The sequence below is a fragment of the Acartia tonsa genome, chromosome 11 (assembly GCF_053477335.1).
Source record: "Acartia tonsa isolate MP-2025a chromosome 11, ASM5347733v1, whole genome shotgun sequence".
NCBI classification, from domain to species: Eukaryota; Metazoa; Arthropoda; class Copepoda; order Calanoida; family Acartiidae; genus Acartia; species Acartia tonsa.
This window is the reverse complement of record NC_137270.1, coordinates 19,951,119-19,969,092: the sequence shown is the minus strand read 5'-3', so window position 1 is coordinate 19,969,092 and position 17,974 is coordinate 19,951,119. Positions and strand designations below refer to the sequence as shown.

Below are 17,974 nucleotides of genomic sequence, written 5' to 3'. Positions count from 1 at the left end.
TGGTACAACTGTACTAACAGTTAAACCTTAGGTTTTTTTCAAATTTTACCTTTCTAACAATAATCAACCAATTAGGACCAAAACTCCAGATTTCTTCCATAGATTTTATCTACTGACATTTGCAATGTGTAATCCCTGTTTTGTACAAAATTTACCTTGAAATTGAATATTTATGACCACAATAAAAGTTTTTACAATCATGTAAACAATTAATTTTGAAAAATAGCAATTATTTAAATGTTAGAAATGTTTATTCATCATTAAAAGGTGCCAAGCAAATAAAGAAAATGAAAGAAAACAGACAAAAACTGGAATTTAGAAAAAAATGCTCCCTAAAAGTAAAGAGATTTTAAAAAAGGCAAATATTAACACACAAAAAAAAAAGTATGATAAATAGACCTTTACTCAGCAATTTAGGCTCACATACCAGAATAAGCATAGAGTTTTTTTAAAAATTGCTGTGAAATATTTGATTTTTTCACAGGAAGTGAGGAAAGGGAAAAATGTGAATAGAGCTTGAATTGATTTATATTGAGGAAGGAAATTGAGGGCTGTCATGTACATTAATGTTCAGGGGAAGTTAGGCGGAAATTCATGCAAATAATGTAAAATCTTTGCATATTTTGTAAATAATTTAAATAAAATATACAATAAACATTTGCTGTTTATGTATGTATTGTTATAAAAATCTAGCATTTACATGAAGGATGGTTTGGAATTGATTTAAATAAATAAGGTAATGGCTTTCAATTAATTACCTAAGTTTAAATGATGAAAAATCCTACAATTTTCTCTAGCTTAAGGGTTTAAAGTACATCTCTTCAGTATTCCTGTTTAAGCAGTAATTTAAAAACCTCAATATTTAAACAAATTATAATGCCTATTAATATTTATTTTAACGTTAAAACTAATGTACTTTAATAACATACTTATTGAGGATTCAAGATTTGCAATATTTCATTTTAGGGTTTCAAACCTATATCCAAATTGGCCAATTGATAAATAAGAAATATAAATAAATTCAACTTAATTTGCAATTTTGTAGAAGTGCCTTTGTTTGACCTAAATAATCAAAATGCCATCTTGTAACATAACTTGTAAATTGTTTAAAGTGGCCTGCCTGCGTAGTTGGATGGATGGATGGCTATTTGTTTCATATACTTTGATGTTGTTCTATAAACTGAAATACCTTGCAGTTTGACATACTTCACTTTATTAATCCTTGGTAAGCATATTTATTATAAAACTGCACAAGCCTAGAAAAAATTAAATATGAATTCAAAATCATATTCAAGAATTATTTTACAGTAAATCTGTTTGAAAAAACAGTTTTTTTTATAAATCAAAAATGATAAGAAGGTTGTACTGAATTTTATTAAAGATGTAGTTTTAACTGTAGAGGTCAAATTTTTAAACAGTTTACTAAGGAAAATGATAATAGAAACAGTTTTAAACTGTATAAATAGATAACTTAATATAAAATACCAACTCAAACCAACAAAGCTAAGAAAATTTCTAAATTGTAAGATACATGTAAAATTGTTAGGTAATAAAAATCAGTTATAATCCCTAAAATAATTAACCTCATCGGAGGTTCAACCAGGTATTCTAGAGGAAAAGACATACTTATAAGTACAGCACATCTAATATAATAAGTTTACTAAACTTACTTTAGTTGTTTATATATTCTAACACAATAAAAAAAAAAATTTCATAGAGCTTTGTATCCTGTTGTATAAATAATTTTAATTAAATAGCTTGTAATGAATTTATAATTTTTATAAATTATGAGAACTATGCTAGTAGTTTTAAACCTTGCATTAAAAAAGTAGAAACATTTTTAATTGTTAGTTATCCAGATTATCTAGTTATCAAGAAAAGAAATGTAATTGCTACATACATTGGAATAAAAAATGTTATAGATTGTATTGTACAGAGGACATATCTGTAACTGATATAATGGTATAATTAAAGCTAGGATAATTGCCTTCTTCATAGAAAAAGTGTGCAGATAACTGCGCTTTTTAGACATAAAGTCTTACTTTATCCAACACAGTATGTATTTATTATTTATGTTGGGCAATAAAGTGAAGTATGAACTACAAGAACCATGTATACTTTCTGTCTCACTAACTCAATAAAAGTGTGCTGAATTTCTGAAATTTTGAAATATGATCTTGGTAAACCATAAAAATATGTATGTAACAGTCATGAAGTTTTGAAACCTTTACTTTATTCATTTTATTATGATACACATAAAAAAAATAATAATAACAGTACTAAATATTTATATACAAACAATAAAATTGAATATGAATGAACATTAAGGATGTATCATTTAAACAATAATTTACATTGTCAAAGGACTAAACAATCTTGTGAGAAATAATATTCTTAGTATTATCAAGTAAATGAATGCATAAAAAAAACTAAAGCAAAATTAAAACTATCCTTATACTAAAGTAACAGGATGTCTATCTGTCTGTTTGTGTGTTTGTTTGTTTGTACCGAAGGATCTCGCCAACTGCTGAACCGATCAGGTTCTCCCTAACAGGGTAGCTTCCCAGGAAGGTTTATGACTATTTTCTTGGGGGGTGGGACACCCAAACCCCCCCAAAAAATGAAAAATATCCCCTTCCCCCCCCAATTTTTTTTGATTTTTTTAACTAAAATAAAAAATGAGGGAGCGCCCCCCCCAAAAAAAAATTTTCGCCCCAAAATATGTTTTTTCCTTTTTTTTAAAAAATCAAAAATAAGAAATTTGGTTATCAAATTCGACTCCTCCCTCCTCAAGTGCCTCTAGAGGCCTCCAGGGGCGTAGCCGCTAGTAAACTTATATATCAGAAGAATTGAATCATATGACTACTGACAAACCATCAAACTGCTACATATTTATTTTAGAAGTGTACTAGTTAATAGTAAAAGTATCTTTAAAAAGTAAAATTACTTTTTCTGTTATACAAGTATGAGTTAGTATTGTAAAATATTACATACTGATAAAATTCATATCCTATCTTATGAAATTCAATACTCCCATGGGAAACTCAAACTTTATTCTGATGTGTTGGTACATACATAAGTTTTTTTTCTAAATTATTAGAACTTAGATATAATGTGGCTATAGTTTTTTACATTAAATGCTAAGAAATAATAATAAATAACCATTTTAAGCATTATGCTATTTATATATAAAGAAAATATATTCTATTTGGTTAGATTATATAAGAGTATTTGAAAAAAAGTAAACCCTACATTTAAATCTAAAGTGTATCTTTTTATATTGAATGACACTTAATGCTTTAGTTCTGTTGAAATGCAAAGCTGCCGACACTTGAAGCTAAAATAAAGTCCTAAAGCCAATAAGCATCTCAAGCAAGGATAGAAAAAGGTGCAGAGACATTTGAACAGATTTTTTTGACAATTCTTTTGAATATGAAGACTATAAATACTATTATAACACTTTTTAAGAATCTGTTACATCAACTAATATATTTTTTTTTAATTTAAAACAAACAAGGAAAACATTTTATTTTTAAAAGTCCCTAATTTAAATGAAATATTGTATATTTGTAGAGTTTGTTGCTTGTTATGTTTGATGTTTTATTTCTTTTGTTTAGAAGATGTTTTGTTTTATTGCTTTTGTTTTCTTCCAATGTAAAAGCATAGCTAGCAGGAAAGTTAAAGGCTTAAGGGGTGGGGGGTGGAGAGGGGGAGAATGCACTTTTTAAAAGTTTTGTTGAGTTGGTGGGGGCGGGGGTGGGGAAGGGGTTTGTGTGAAGCCAAGTTGACATCTAAGTAACACTATCTGTCATAATTTATATTTTCAATCTTCACTCACAGCTTATTCATAGTTTGTCCTGCTAGATACTTTAGTTAGGATGAGGTCACAGCCGCATATTTTAACCTTTAAAATATTCTAATTTATTAAACTGGATTTTATATATATATTTTAAGTTTTATTAGAGTAAGTTCACATAAAGTTGTTTAATAAAAATACTAAATAAACTAGATATACTAAAACTAGTGTTTTTAAAAATATTTGTTTTTCTGAGAGATAAATAATTTTAAACAATTTTGTTTTGTATGAAAACACTTTATAAATTTAGTAAAACTTAATGAGTGTCCTTTTTTACTGTGCATGGCATATCCTAATGTTGTAAACCTTGTGGCACACTAGTGGTGTTAAATCAAATATCAAGTCATGCAATTTTAGTGGGTAATGTCTCAACATTTGCATGGCAATTGATTGGTTGCAAGACCAGCTTGGAAACATCTTTTATCAAAATAGAATAAAATATAATTTTAAACAAAGCTTTCAAAGATATAGCTGTGAAAAATTATATAATGGTTTCTTCATCTACTGGAATAGTGATTAAAAAATAAGAATTTTATTTTACATATTTGATCCCCTTTATTACTATCTAAAAATAATGATGTAGTATTTGAAAATTGATCAAAATGAAAGAATCAAATTTGTCTGTTAAGGTCAGATCATTAAAGAGGTTTATGGGACATTACTTTACTGGTCTTTTTATGGCAAACTTTGTTCTTGCAATTGTTTACTGGGGTGGGGTACAAATTATAATAAATTTTTTTCTTGCACTTTTACAAGGTTGGGTTACAAATAAGCATAGTTATTATTTTGTAATATGAAATCATAAGTTAAAAATTTAAAATTTTCTAGATTTTCTTGTCAGAAATGTTACAATATCTAATTTATTTTTAAACAAACACGCTGGAAATTTTAAAATAAGATAGAAACATTTGAAAAAGTCAATAAAATTAAAACAATTCAAACAACTTTTTGTAACTTTACACTTGCTGATTTAATGTTTTTTCCAATAGTTTTTTCTGTAAACAAGAAATCCATGTCTTATCATTGTAAAACCATTATGTATATTCCCACTATTGATAAAAAGGCAAAATATTGAAATAGGGGGAATTTGTCTGGCAAATTTTCAATACATTTATTTTATTTACAGGAAATGTCTATGTAGCTATTTATAAATTTTTAAAATCAAAGCATTTCTACATTTAGGCTTTTTCTCTTTTTTTAATAGATAGCACTTGTTTATTGTTTATTGTTTTTACAGAATAGCACAATTTAGAAAGCATAGCAACTTTTAAATATTTACCAAAACGTTATGAGTACATTTTTAGCACTTTTTTCTACACTTTTTTTTCTACGCTTTGGCAAAAAAAAATTTCAGTTTTAAGTTATAGTTACATTTTTTCTTTTGATAACAATGTTTTTTTTGAACATTGAACATTGTTAAATTGTAAAGATAATTTGTAATCTGCAATAAAAAGGTGAGGGGAATATAAAATTCAATGGCAAAAAGTTGCATAACATTTACATTTTAACCTCAAAATGAAAAATTATGACGTTCTTTTGTATTCAATTGTGTTATTTGTATCTTTTGTGCTTCAAACTTTCTTATATTATTTTCAATAAAAGATAATATTCAGACATGTATTTATATATTTTAATTTTTAATAATTTTATTTCATAAATCTTATATTTAGTAAGCTTAGAGTTGGCTCATAACAATATTTTCAAAGCATTTCCTCCCCCAAAGTATTTATATTACAGAAGAAGAGTCAACCATAATCAAGATAAGATAAAAATTAATTATGTCTGCTTTAAGCATTAAAATTAAGGTTAATTTCAGCTGGGTCTTTTAATTTAGTAGCATAATTATCTGTATCTTTGAGCTTCTTTGAGGGAGGGAGGGGATATTGCGCTGTTTATAACACTGGTCCCCAAAGTTTTATAATAACTCTTTCTTATTCATTGGCTCAACAACTTTAAATGGTATATTCATTTTAATTTAAATATTAAATTTTGATTAATTGGTTGATTAAGTTGAGTGTCCAAACGTATCAACCACTAATTGTAATCTTCATAAGGGGTAATTATGTGTATAATCATTGAGGTTGTACATCAATTTATCGTCCATTGTCTTATCCCTTTGGATTCCTGGCTTCCCTTGCAGTGCAAAGTTGATTCAATATTATTGATGAAAAATTCTTTCATTAAAAGTGTTAGAAATGAAAAATAAATTCTAGTTTCAATGCAACTTGGCTAACTCTATCTTTTTATGTTTTTAACTAGTAGCATAAATTAATTTATTTTGGTAAAAAATTATCTAAGTTTTTTTAGCCCTGTAATTGATATACATTCCTCATTACATTAAGTAGCTTATTTCAAAGGTAGAATTTCAATAATTTGGAGAAAGCCTAATATTGAAATAATCCACTCTCAGAATTCCAAAATTTTTCCTTTTTAGTACAAAACTACAATTTTACAATATTTCATTTTTGAAATACTTCTTTTTATTAGCTGTATTCTTGTGCAACTGAATTTACTTTGCAGTATAGTGTATGCTCAGCTCATAGGCCAGAAGGTATATGTATTTATTTCATTAACCCTTTGGGTTTGTAAAATAGTTTAGTAAAATTTGCTCATATACAATAAATAGGTAAAGTAAAACAAACCATGTTATAGAGTACCTTTGTTACTTAATACTTAAAGGTACTAAATTTAAAGTACACTTAACTGTTAAAATATACTTTTATCAGAAGTAATATCTTAGGCAATCCTGAAATATTGACGTCTTGAACTTAAAAAAAATTCCCTCTACCTTAACTAGGGCGGCTCTAATAATTTAGAATTATTGCTATTGACAATTTTCATAAAATTACACAACCAATAGTGGGCTGCAGCAGTTGCATTTAAATGTTTAAACAATGTACCAGTTAAATTCCAATAGCAAAACTAACTTTAAAAGAATTAAACTATTAATGATATTTACATTCGCCCTATAAACAACCAACCATTTAATTGCATGACCTTTGTCTTAGAGGTCCCAACTGTGCATGGTAATGAGTTGCTCCTTTTTTGGCCAAGGCATTTCCCCTACTCTGACTATTTATTTTGGAACCTAGGAACCATTTTTAACGTCTTTAGTTATGACTCGGCGTTAAGTCGAGAATCAAACCGTCCACCTTCCCGACGATGAGCGGAGGCGCTTTGTGTTAAGCCAAGGCCGCGGGTATAGCCATAGGTAGTTTACACTTGACTTCTTTTTACCTCAGACGGACTGACTAACAAATAAAGTTCAACATTTCATTTTATAAAGCTTTTTCATTTTGATTTAGAATTAAATTGATTTTTAAATAAATAAGGCCATATTAGGTTGATATATAATGTTAGTAAAAGACAAAAAAATTGATATGCAGATTAGCTTCAGTAATATCAACAAATGATTCTTCTTGAAATGAGAAATTTGAAAAAAAAAGTTTGAAGTACTTTTTTGTTGAATTATAAATTTTATTTAATCGGAAAAAAATATTGGGGGAGGTTTTGCGGCATAAAATAATGACTATACATTAAGAAATGTATATTCCTGATTCAATAAACTTTAACCAAGCAGAAAATTCTGGTTATTTTGCATTTAAGTTACATAATACTTACTTTAAACAAAAAGAATATTAAATAGGCGAATTTGTCTTAAAGTACAAAAAATGTATTTTGATAGTAATATGCTTAATAAAAAATCTTATGTGGTTATATTAAAGATAAATTTATGAACATTTCAATTTTGATAAAAAAAATATTAGTGGATGATGAAGTTTGAATTTTGAAGGTTTTTACTGACAGCCCAATTAAGATCTAATAGAAGTACCCAGAGTTATAAGCCATCAAATAAAGGATTTTGTTTATAAAACTGTAACTAAAAGGGATTGAATAATTCTTCCTCATAAATCTAAACTTTCTTTTGTTAGCTTAAATTATGTAAGTGTTATTTAGGATTGAATTGTACAAAGTTTTTTAATACTTAACTTTAATTTGTTTACTTATAATTAATTGGAATGTAAATCCTTCCCCCCCCCCCTTAAAATTCAAATTAAGAAGGCCTAACTTCTACTGTTTTCACCCCGTTAAAAGTCCTCCCTGAAAAAAAAACCGTGTGAACGCAACCGGTCAATATTTCTTAAATTGTATTCATATATTCATTTTTTTATTTTAATTTTTAGGTCTTTATTTGTCTATTATGAGCAAAAATAAGCCTTGCAGCGTGTTTCCTAATGTTAACTAACCTAAATATTTTGTTCATTTTTAAACATTTTTTTCAGAGTTACCTGGTGGAGAGGATCTCAACAAATCAGAGAAAATGTTACAACTCATGTAAGTACATTTTAATTCGATTAAATTTTTTTCGTTTGGTTGTCTTGAACTTTGGGTACCATTTTGAACTATCCCAACATATTTTGGCTGACGGCCCGGCTAATTTTATTATTTTTATTTTAATATTCGTGAAAACAAAAACCAACTTGTGTCAAAATTGTGTCAAAAATCATTCATGTGACGTCATAAAAAATTAGGAAAATCCATCTCTCTTTTAAGGGTTTTCTTACCCACTTCTCCTCTCACATTCCCCGTTTTTATAACGTCACATGGATCATTTTTGTCACAATTTTCGCTTTGTGTTCGTGAAATTTTTTTTTGTAATATAAGGCTATACACGATTTTTCAGTAATGCTAAAAACCGGTTCTAATCCAGCGGTTAGAAATCGGATTCGAAGCCATACCGGAAAAAACATTATCATTTGATGGGTTAAAAATTGCACCTAGTATCAAATGCATCTGTAAACTTGAGATCTGTAACTAATACACATGATTATAAAACAAAATTTATATTAAAAAAACAAGGATGACAAGACTGATCTATAAAAGCGAAGCTATTAAATAAGAAGGAACACTAATTCTTGTAGAATGTCAGAACCTTATAAGTCTGAAGGCCATTTGTTGCAAAATAATGTAAATAGGACATACTTTCATTTTTAGAATTTGATTGTAGTGTGGCCTCGCTTATAATACTTTACCTTTTTGTCCTAGGAATCAGTGTTCCAAAAATTAGGTTAATAGGATAATCATATCATACAAAACAAGGTGTCAAAAAAGTTAATTGAGCATGTATGCTGTTTTGAACGAGAGGTTTTGTTTCGGTTAGTTAAATATTTAAAATTAGGCCATACAATTAATAAAAGGAAAGAAAAATGTTTATATTATTTTACAAAATTGCGCGATAAAGTAAAGAATTACTTGTAAATACAGTTGTCGTTGTCATAATTATAATATAAATGATATTAAAATATACACTTTATATTCGGTTTCATCCCATGCAATGGCGATTGAACCACAGAACCCTTATTTATACAAAATCAATTTTCATGAAAACGGGTTCCTTTTTTTAATGAAAAAAACATTACTGCTCTTTCATGGAAGACGAAGAAAGTCCCTCAAAAAATCAGCATGTTACGTCATAAAATTAGGGATTATCTATTAGGGTGGGTTCATATCGGAATTAGACAAAGCGGGGATATGCAACAGATAAAATTAACCTTAAAAACATTTCTGACCGAAAAAGAATTTTAAAAAATTGAGTTTTAGAACACGACCACTTAAAAATATAATTCATTACTTATTAGTATGCAAAGACGACATTCAAAAATTTTTTTGAATCAGAACTATGGCTTCATGGTGCTCCCTGGAAAGGCCTTGAGGAGCTGAATCAGGAACTTTTGTCCGTTTCAAAATATCTTGTACCTAGCCTTAGAAATCACTAAAAAAAACAATTTTTTTTATAGTTTATTGAGAATTGACCAATTTGTAGAGGTTTTTTAGATTTTCTCAGGCTAGGAACGAGATTTTTTGAAACGGACAAAAGTTCCTGACTCAGCTCCTCAAGGCATTTCCAGGGAGCACCATGAAGCCATAGTTCTGATTCAATAAATTTTTGACTCCTATTTACAAATAGCTATACAATTGAATGTCTGGTCGTCAGCGGTTTTAAGATTTAAGATAAATTTTAAATCATCCAGAGGTGTATTATATCTATATAAATTGAGTGCAGATCCCCGCTTTGGCCTCAGAAAAAAAATGTCCAAAATCGACCCACCCTATTATCTATCTCTTTTTTAGGGGTTTTCTTTCCCACTCCTCCTCCTTCAGCCCTCATTTTTATGACGTCATTGAGGGACTTTCTTCGTCTTCCTTTCATGTAAAGACATACCTTTAACATCTAGAAATTGTTTTCTCGTATTCATTCGAATCCGGTGGATAAGAACCGGTTCTAATCCATAAGAAAAAATTTTTCTTCTGTAACTTACATACTAACTATTCAAGGATGATTTTGATATATACAGCACCCATACCCTCTAAACTTACCAAGTCAGTATATAAACTTATAAGGCTTGATTAGATGAATCCAAAACTGTAAGGACCATTCTTTTACCTCTTGCTATAGCCTGTAACACCACAATAATTACTTTTTTGGAGCCACTGTTTTTAGAGGTCCCAAGTGCCATCTAATGACGAGAAATCATTAAAAAAAGGAAATTGAAGTGAAAACTATATTACTTTTTTTTATAAAAAAAAAGGAATAAAAAACTAGTTATCCACTTTCTTTTGAAAGTAAATAGCCAAATGTTCCTTTATTTGTTTAGTGTTACTCATACGTCGGAGAATATGTTAATAAATGAAAATAGAAATATAATATACGCATAAGTAAAATAAATATTATTATTAATTACAACTATTCAGCGATCTAAAGGGATAAGACAATGGCCGATAAATTTTTGTACATCCCCATGATGCCACACAAATTTTTAACAAATATATTTTCTCAATCAAAATAAATTTAAATTAAATAAAATTAAATAATTTTATCATTAATAAAAAAAAATAAGATTTTATTTTTAGTCGTTTTAATTTAAACAAAATATTTAATTACTAAATAAATAAACAAAAATAATTTTTAATTGACTTTACTTCTGTTATTTAGAAAAAAAACTTTTTCTTTTTTAATGATTATTCTTTAATGTCAATGAAGTAGTATAGTAACTTTTCTTAAGAACTATAATCATTAATCTTTCACTCTTTAATACCTAAATAGCCCTCTCCTTATAAACTTCTTCATATATAAGGATAAAAATGAGGTTAAACAATATAAAGATATTACTAAAAAAAATATTTGCTATTTTTATTGAATTAAAATATTTGGAAGAATTGATAAAGTTACAGAAACGGTTTTTCTGTAGAAAGAGTACAAAAAGTATTAAAAAAATACACTACTTGAAATTTCTATAAAAAAAAATAGATAGATAGATAGATATTGAATAACAAGTATGCCAACATCCATTAAAACATTAAACAAACGAACAATAACACTTACATAATAGTTTTAGAAGTGAATTAATTTATGATTAAAAACAAACTGCTTCAATACATGATACTGTTTAAAGTTCAGAAATCTTCACATAAAACAATTTACTTTGTTGTCATTAAATTCATTGTTAAAAAAATCAGATGAATAGAATAAAAAATTAAATTGTTGTCACAAAATGGACGTACATATATTTTGGTAATAAAGAGATACTACACTTTCTTGTTAAAAGAATCATCACCGAAAGTATAATATCAATAGGACAATTATATCATGCCTGAATGAACGAAAAGAGCTAGCCATTACTAAAGTACAGATTAGAGTCTTTACGGACGGACGTACTAAATAAAAGCTTCGCTTTTAAAAATAGATAGATATACATTGAATAAAAATGCGAAGATAAATGGCTGAAGAGATCGCGGTCAATTTGCAATAACTCAGGTTCAAAGCATTTTCCCTCAGGGTTCTAAAGGGATAAGACAAAGACCGATGAATTGATGTACATAACCAATGATAAGATGATAAGACGCAATATTACCCCTCCTGTAGATTACAATTACTTGAACCAATTCATTAACCAACCAATCAAATTTCAATAAAAGTCCCAAAAGTTGTTGAGCCAATAATTAAGAAAACGTTGGGGACTAATAATACACAGCAACCCCCCCCCCCCCCCCCTCCTCCCTCCCTGGTATTTGCTGATGCATTTGTTTTTCCAGGCAAACATGCAATTTCAGAATACCATCTTAATAAATTATATCAGTTAGGTGGAGGATTTTAGTTCTCTACTTTAACTAGCGCCTCTAGGGGCGCTTTAGGGAAGGGTTGTTGACCCATTTTATTTTTTTTTTTAGATTAAGATCAAAAGAAAAAATTTCCACTTTTAGTTTTTAAATGGCGATTTTCTTGGACGAGTGATGGTTCCCCCTTCTGAAAATAGTTATAAACCTTTAAAGGAGAGCCATATCGGTTCAGCGGTTAGGCAAAAACAAACAACCAACATAAATCCTGTTACTTTATTATAAGGACTAGCGGCTACGCCCCTAGAGGCCTCTAGGGGGACTTGAGGAGAGAGTCGAATTTAATAATTAAATTTCTTATTTTAGATTTTAAAAGAAAAAGTAAAAAAAAAATTTTTTGGGGGGGAGCGAAAATTTTTTTTTTTTTTTTTTTGGGGGGGGTGCCCCCCCCCCTCATTTTTAATTTTAGTTAAAAAAATTCAAAAAAAAATTTTTTTGGGGGGGAGGGATTTTCATTTTGGGGGGGGTTGGGGGTGTCCCACCCCCCAAGAAAATAGTTATAAACCTTCCCGAGACCTATGAGAAGCTACCCTGTTAAGAAGAACCCGATCGGTTCAGCGGTTAGCGAGATCCTTCGTTACAAACAAACAGACAAACACACAAACACACACACACACAAACACACAAACAGACAGACATCGTTCTACTTTGTATTATCTATAATACAAAGTAGAACGATGTCTGTCTGTCCGTCTGTCCGTCTGACCGTCTGTCCGTCCGTCTGTCTGTCTGTCCCTTAAGATCTCGGTAACCACTGAACCGATCGGATTCTACTCTTCAGGGTATCTACCTATTGGTCCTGTGGTGGTTTTAAGCTATTTTCTCGGGGGGTGGGACACCCCCAACCCCCCCAAAAACCAAAAAATCCCCCCCCATTTTTTTTTTTTTTTTTTTTTTTTTTTTTTGAAGGAGTTTCCATGGTCCTTTATGGTCTCTCGCAATAATTTTTTTTTATCACCTCTTGGGCAAAGCCCCTAGAGGCTAGGGGCGAAGCCGCTAGTAGATAATAATTCAGAATATCATCTTAATAAATTATCATTTAGGTGGATGATTTTAGTTTTATTCACTTGAATAAAAAATTCAGTATAGATTTTATCAGTATCATACTGAAAAAAGCATGTATAACATCGTATAACAAACAATTTTCCTCAAATGTTAAAATAAAAAATCTCAAAAAATAATACCAGCTTTGTTAGACCTGGCTTTTGGTGTCTCATTCTTTATTTTAATATCTTTGGAAAGCTGTCTATTATACGATGTAATAAATAACTATTACACGACCAGTATATAGTACTTAAGTGAAGATAATTTCCTTCAGCAGCCTAAATGTTTACACAAATCAAAAGAAAGAGTTTTCCCTGTTGAAATATTATTTGATGCAGAAAACAAAATAACAAGGATGACAACATCCATAAAAGTGAAGCTCTGAAACGGTAAGATAAAACAACATTAACACTTGAATAATCAGTATATAAATGTGAGAATTTTTTTTGAAAAACTACAGGATGCTGTTTAAGGACATACTTACATTATTAGGACTTTAGTTTAGAGATGCTTCGATTATAACATTGTACCTTGATGTTTGAAATGGATATGACAATTCTAACATGCCTAAATTAACGAGAAAAGCTATCCGTATCGGACGTACGAACGGACGGACTGACTCTAATTATAGAAAAACATTTGAAATGGTTTGTTTATTCACATTTTAGCTAGATTAATATGTACATTTATAGCACAGTTTGTCATTTCTTATTAACTTTATTAACCATAGTTTACTTGCAAGAAAATTCTTAATTTTGGACAGCTTTGCTTAATAAATAACTAAAGTGAAGACTCATAGAGCCACAAACTAAATACATGCAAAATTAAAAGTATCCAGTTATTCTTAAGATATATCTTCGATCTAGTTAACATACTGTTCGTCCGTCCGTCCGTAAGCAAAACTTTAATCATCACCATAATTTTGTGTATCATCATTGGTATGGTACATTAATTTATCGGTCATAGTTTTATCCCTTCAGATCCCCGCCGAAAATGGCAGAGGGAGAGGGGAAATGGGCTGATAATTACACTAGTCCCAAAAGTTTTATAATAACGTTTTCTTATTCGTTGACACAACAACTTGGGGGACTATTATTGAATTTGGATTGGCTGAGTGTCCAAACGTTTCAACCACTAATTGTAATCTACAGAAATTTCGTGTCTCATCATTGGGGATGTATATTAATTTATCGGCCATTGTCTTATCCCTTTAGATCTATGCGAAAATGGTATGTACTGAGGAAAAGATATTTAACTTTGGACATTTTATGGGCACTGAATATAACAGAAAGACACTAGAAGTGTTCATTCATTCATACATAATATTTTATCGGCACTGAATATAACAGTAAGACACTAGAAGTGTTTATTTATTCATACATAATATTTTATGGGCACAGAATATAACAGTAAGATGTGGTATGCGGCAGCTCTGGACCATGCAGAAACCAAGACATTATAGTGATGCTACGCACCTAGCTAAATCCTGTTATTCTACAATTGTAAAGCCACCTGGAAATATGTCAGATAACGGTACTGATTTCATCTCTCAGTTGTCCTGCAAATGGAGGGAGGGGTGTTACCCCTCCCTCTCCCATCTTAAGCACCGGAACCTTCCCCTTCAACCACCAAGTTATCAGCACCACCTCAACCCTGAGGATAAAGGATCTAAACCTGCCCTCACCTGATAGAATCACCCCCACACAGACTGTTGTTGTCACAAGTAATCATCAAACCTTCCCTCTTTAGTACCCAGACCTACCACTCAACCCCTCTATGCTTATCTACCTATTGTGCTGCTCCATGGGCTATCCTGCCTGCCCCAGACAGGGATAGCCATCTACCTAACCATTGCAATTATCTATGTTTTACTGTATGATTTATCTTTAACTATCTTTATTCCTAATCCATATGTATTTATATTATGGTTAACTGTATTCTTAATTCCCCCCACCCTTTCCAGGAATGGGGGATCATGATTGCCCAAACTGACTATTGTATATGTATCATAATGCTTTTATGTTATGATTATTTATTCCTATCCATGTAGTTATTGTTTGTTGTATATAGCTTTAGTATCCTTTAAACCTTCAATAAAGTGACAACTGAAATAGATGTTGATTATTGTCTAGTGAATGTTAGAGAAGCGTAGCTTCTCTATAGTAAGGTGTCCACGTCTGTTCACACTGCCGTAGTCTTTATTCGAACTCTGGTGTCTGCCATTTACCCTAGGCGGATACCACAACTCTTGGTGACAGCTGTGTGAGATTACGGCGAACCACAAGTGTAGAGCAGACGCGCAGCTGAGGCTAAGGTACTCCCAGCAGTGAAACTGGCAAAACTGACACAAGCAACCTGAATTACCCACCCTGGACAGCAAGTCTAACTCTGCATCCGGCAGTTGTGGAAGTGAAACTTGACGAAGAACCGCGAGAAGCGCCGACATCTAACGGAGAATTGAGCGCTCAAAAGGCTGAAACAGGCCTGCGGACCGGCTGAAACAAGCCAAATAAGTGTAAACGGCTGAAAATAGGCCAATTTTACTGCAAGAGATAGCAGGATCCGAACCAGTGGCGCTAGCAGGACGGGACATTCCCTGCCGCCATCAGCTGGATTTGGATAAGCGGCGCTAGCAGGACGGGACATTCCCTGCCGCCGATAGGCTGAAACACGCCACATAGCTGCAAGCGGCGCTAGCAGGACGGGACATTCCCTGCCGCCGATAGGCTGAAACACGCCACATAGCTGCGAGCTGCGAGCCAACATACGAGTATAGTGCACCAAAGCAGAGAAAACTACGTCAACTCCAAGTATCCTGAGAGGCTACAACGCAGCCACCCATCTAGAAAAACAGATATTATATCACATTGCAGGGATTACCACCCTGGTGTGATGGTTAAACAATAGATTTATGAGCAAAGATTGGCAAACAATTTGTTGTGTTGTGATAAAACTAAAAATAGAACAGGCTTGGATTTACTGTGTATTGTGATAACAACTAAAAATAGAACAGGGTTGGTAAACAAATCTGTTATGTAATTGTGATAAGGACAAAAATAGAAGCTAGATGTAATATAACAAATGCCCTGATACACAATCTAATTACCTCAAGCCTACAGCACAACAACAATACACCCCTTATTTCAGAGGAAAGGGAGGGGCTCACTCTCCATTGAAGAGAATACAATCAAGGTGATATAAAAATAAACCTAGGATTAAGGAGAGAGGGCAACATTACCTCATTACACAGTTGCCTCAAACCCACTGCATTCCCCCCTTCCTCACAGGGGGAACGGACGGATTTACCCCGTCCCCTCACGCGCTTCCCCCCTCCTACCCACACTTGACTAAGTCCGCCCGCGGTGTGGAGCTAGTGACCAGGAACACAGAGCGCCATTTACGGGTAGCGCAACGGAGTGCGGAAATATCATCAAATTCAACGGACAAAGCGGACCAACGAGAGAGCGAGTTGAGGGATAAGTGCGCGTTTTATCTGTGTGCGCGGATTGACGGTGCGTAAGCGCGCTGCACGGAAAGGAGATTTCACGCACACACACACACACACAGGAGAGGGGCCACTCTATAGCATACAACAGAGATATTTTTTTAGGAGAAAAACTTGCAAGCTCCTCCCTCCCTGTCTACAGTGTGATAAGGAAAACTAAACCAGTTCCTTAAACCCGCTCAGACCCTCAACATCTTCCTAGCCCTGCCAACCCTACTTCAAAGCTGAGTGGTTAGTGAAACAAATATATGTATATATAAATACCCAAGTGATAAATAATGTTGTTTTTTTGTATCATGGGTGCAAGTAAGTGAATACTAACCTCACCAAACAACACTGGAAACTGATATAGTAACTGAACGAAAGTACGCCCACCCTGTGGACATAGCCTGACTTGCTGCCCCACACTGGGCAGTGGTAGTGTGTACCTGGACCATCGACCCTCATAGTTGTGAACTATATACAGAGGAAGCGTGATTTTTTTGGAGCAAGGAGGAAAAGCTAGCTAGCTCTGGGGATATTCCTATACACGTATATAGATATATGGGCGTGTAGCCATATATATATATAGATAGCCTACCTATCCATATATCTACTAGCGGATACGCTCCTAGAGACATCTGTGGATACCTAACATATTCCCTGTTACCTTTAAGCTAAGATCCGCTGGTTACCACAGAAATCAAGAGCTATACTGGAAAGGAGAACAACTCAGGCTCAACAGTTAAACAAGACGCTGGCACCAACAGACCAACCCCCTGCTACTTATCATGGGGGCGCGCCAGCCACAGAAACTCTTGAGCCAGGAGGACCGAGCCTACGGCTACGTGGACTACCACCCTAATTACACAGCTATAGTATTTATACTAGGGGTGAGCCGGCTCGAACCTCCTTGCGGCGCGGCTACTCTACTCTGCTCCTATATCTACAAGATAAGAACTTGTCAGCCCCTAGCCCGACGTGCGGCAATCGAAGACATTCCTGATTGGGCATTAACTGTGTGCCTAGGCCTGCTGCTGGCACTGTGGTGGACAGAAGTCTTCATTTGGACCAGAACCCCCAACATCTGTACCCCACCACTCTCTGCTTCTTCATACAAGATACTGCTTCTGTTATTACTTTGGCCTACTGTGTTGAGTACAGTGAACATCAAACACATGCCAGGTCACAGACCCCTGGTCCCTGAGATGCCCTTGTCTGGAAGGGTGACTGAATGTCCGCTGCACAGCTCCTGTTCAGTTGGTGCTCAACGCACGAGAAATAGCAATACTGGACTGGGGATTGCTGAACCTGTAGGTGTCCTCCTGGGGGTGTTGAACGATGCAACTGAGCCTAATGAGAAGGTGACAAGCTTCAGAGACTTAGTGGCCAGCCCCAAGATGGACACTACCACC

General features: G+C 32.6%; 1 protein-coding gene across 4 annotated transcripts in view; it reads left to right on the top strand.

Moving 5' to 3' along the window:
* LOC145331655 (nephrin-like) overlaps positions 1-17,974 on the top strand; it is a 201,113-nt gene that overhangs the window by 75,132 nt on the left and 108,007 nt on the right. For all 4 annotated transcript variants that reach the window (XM_080176434.1, XM_080176433.1, XM_080176432.1 and 1 more), the window contains one exon: positions 8,140-8,191. In XM_080176434.1, the coding sequence (XP_080032560.1) occupies positions 8,140-8,191 (52 nt within the window). The remainder of the gene's footprint in view (positions 1-8,139; positions 8,192-17,974) is intronic.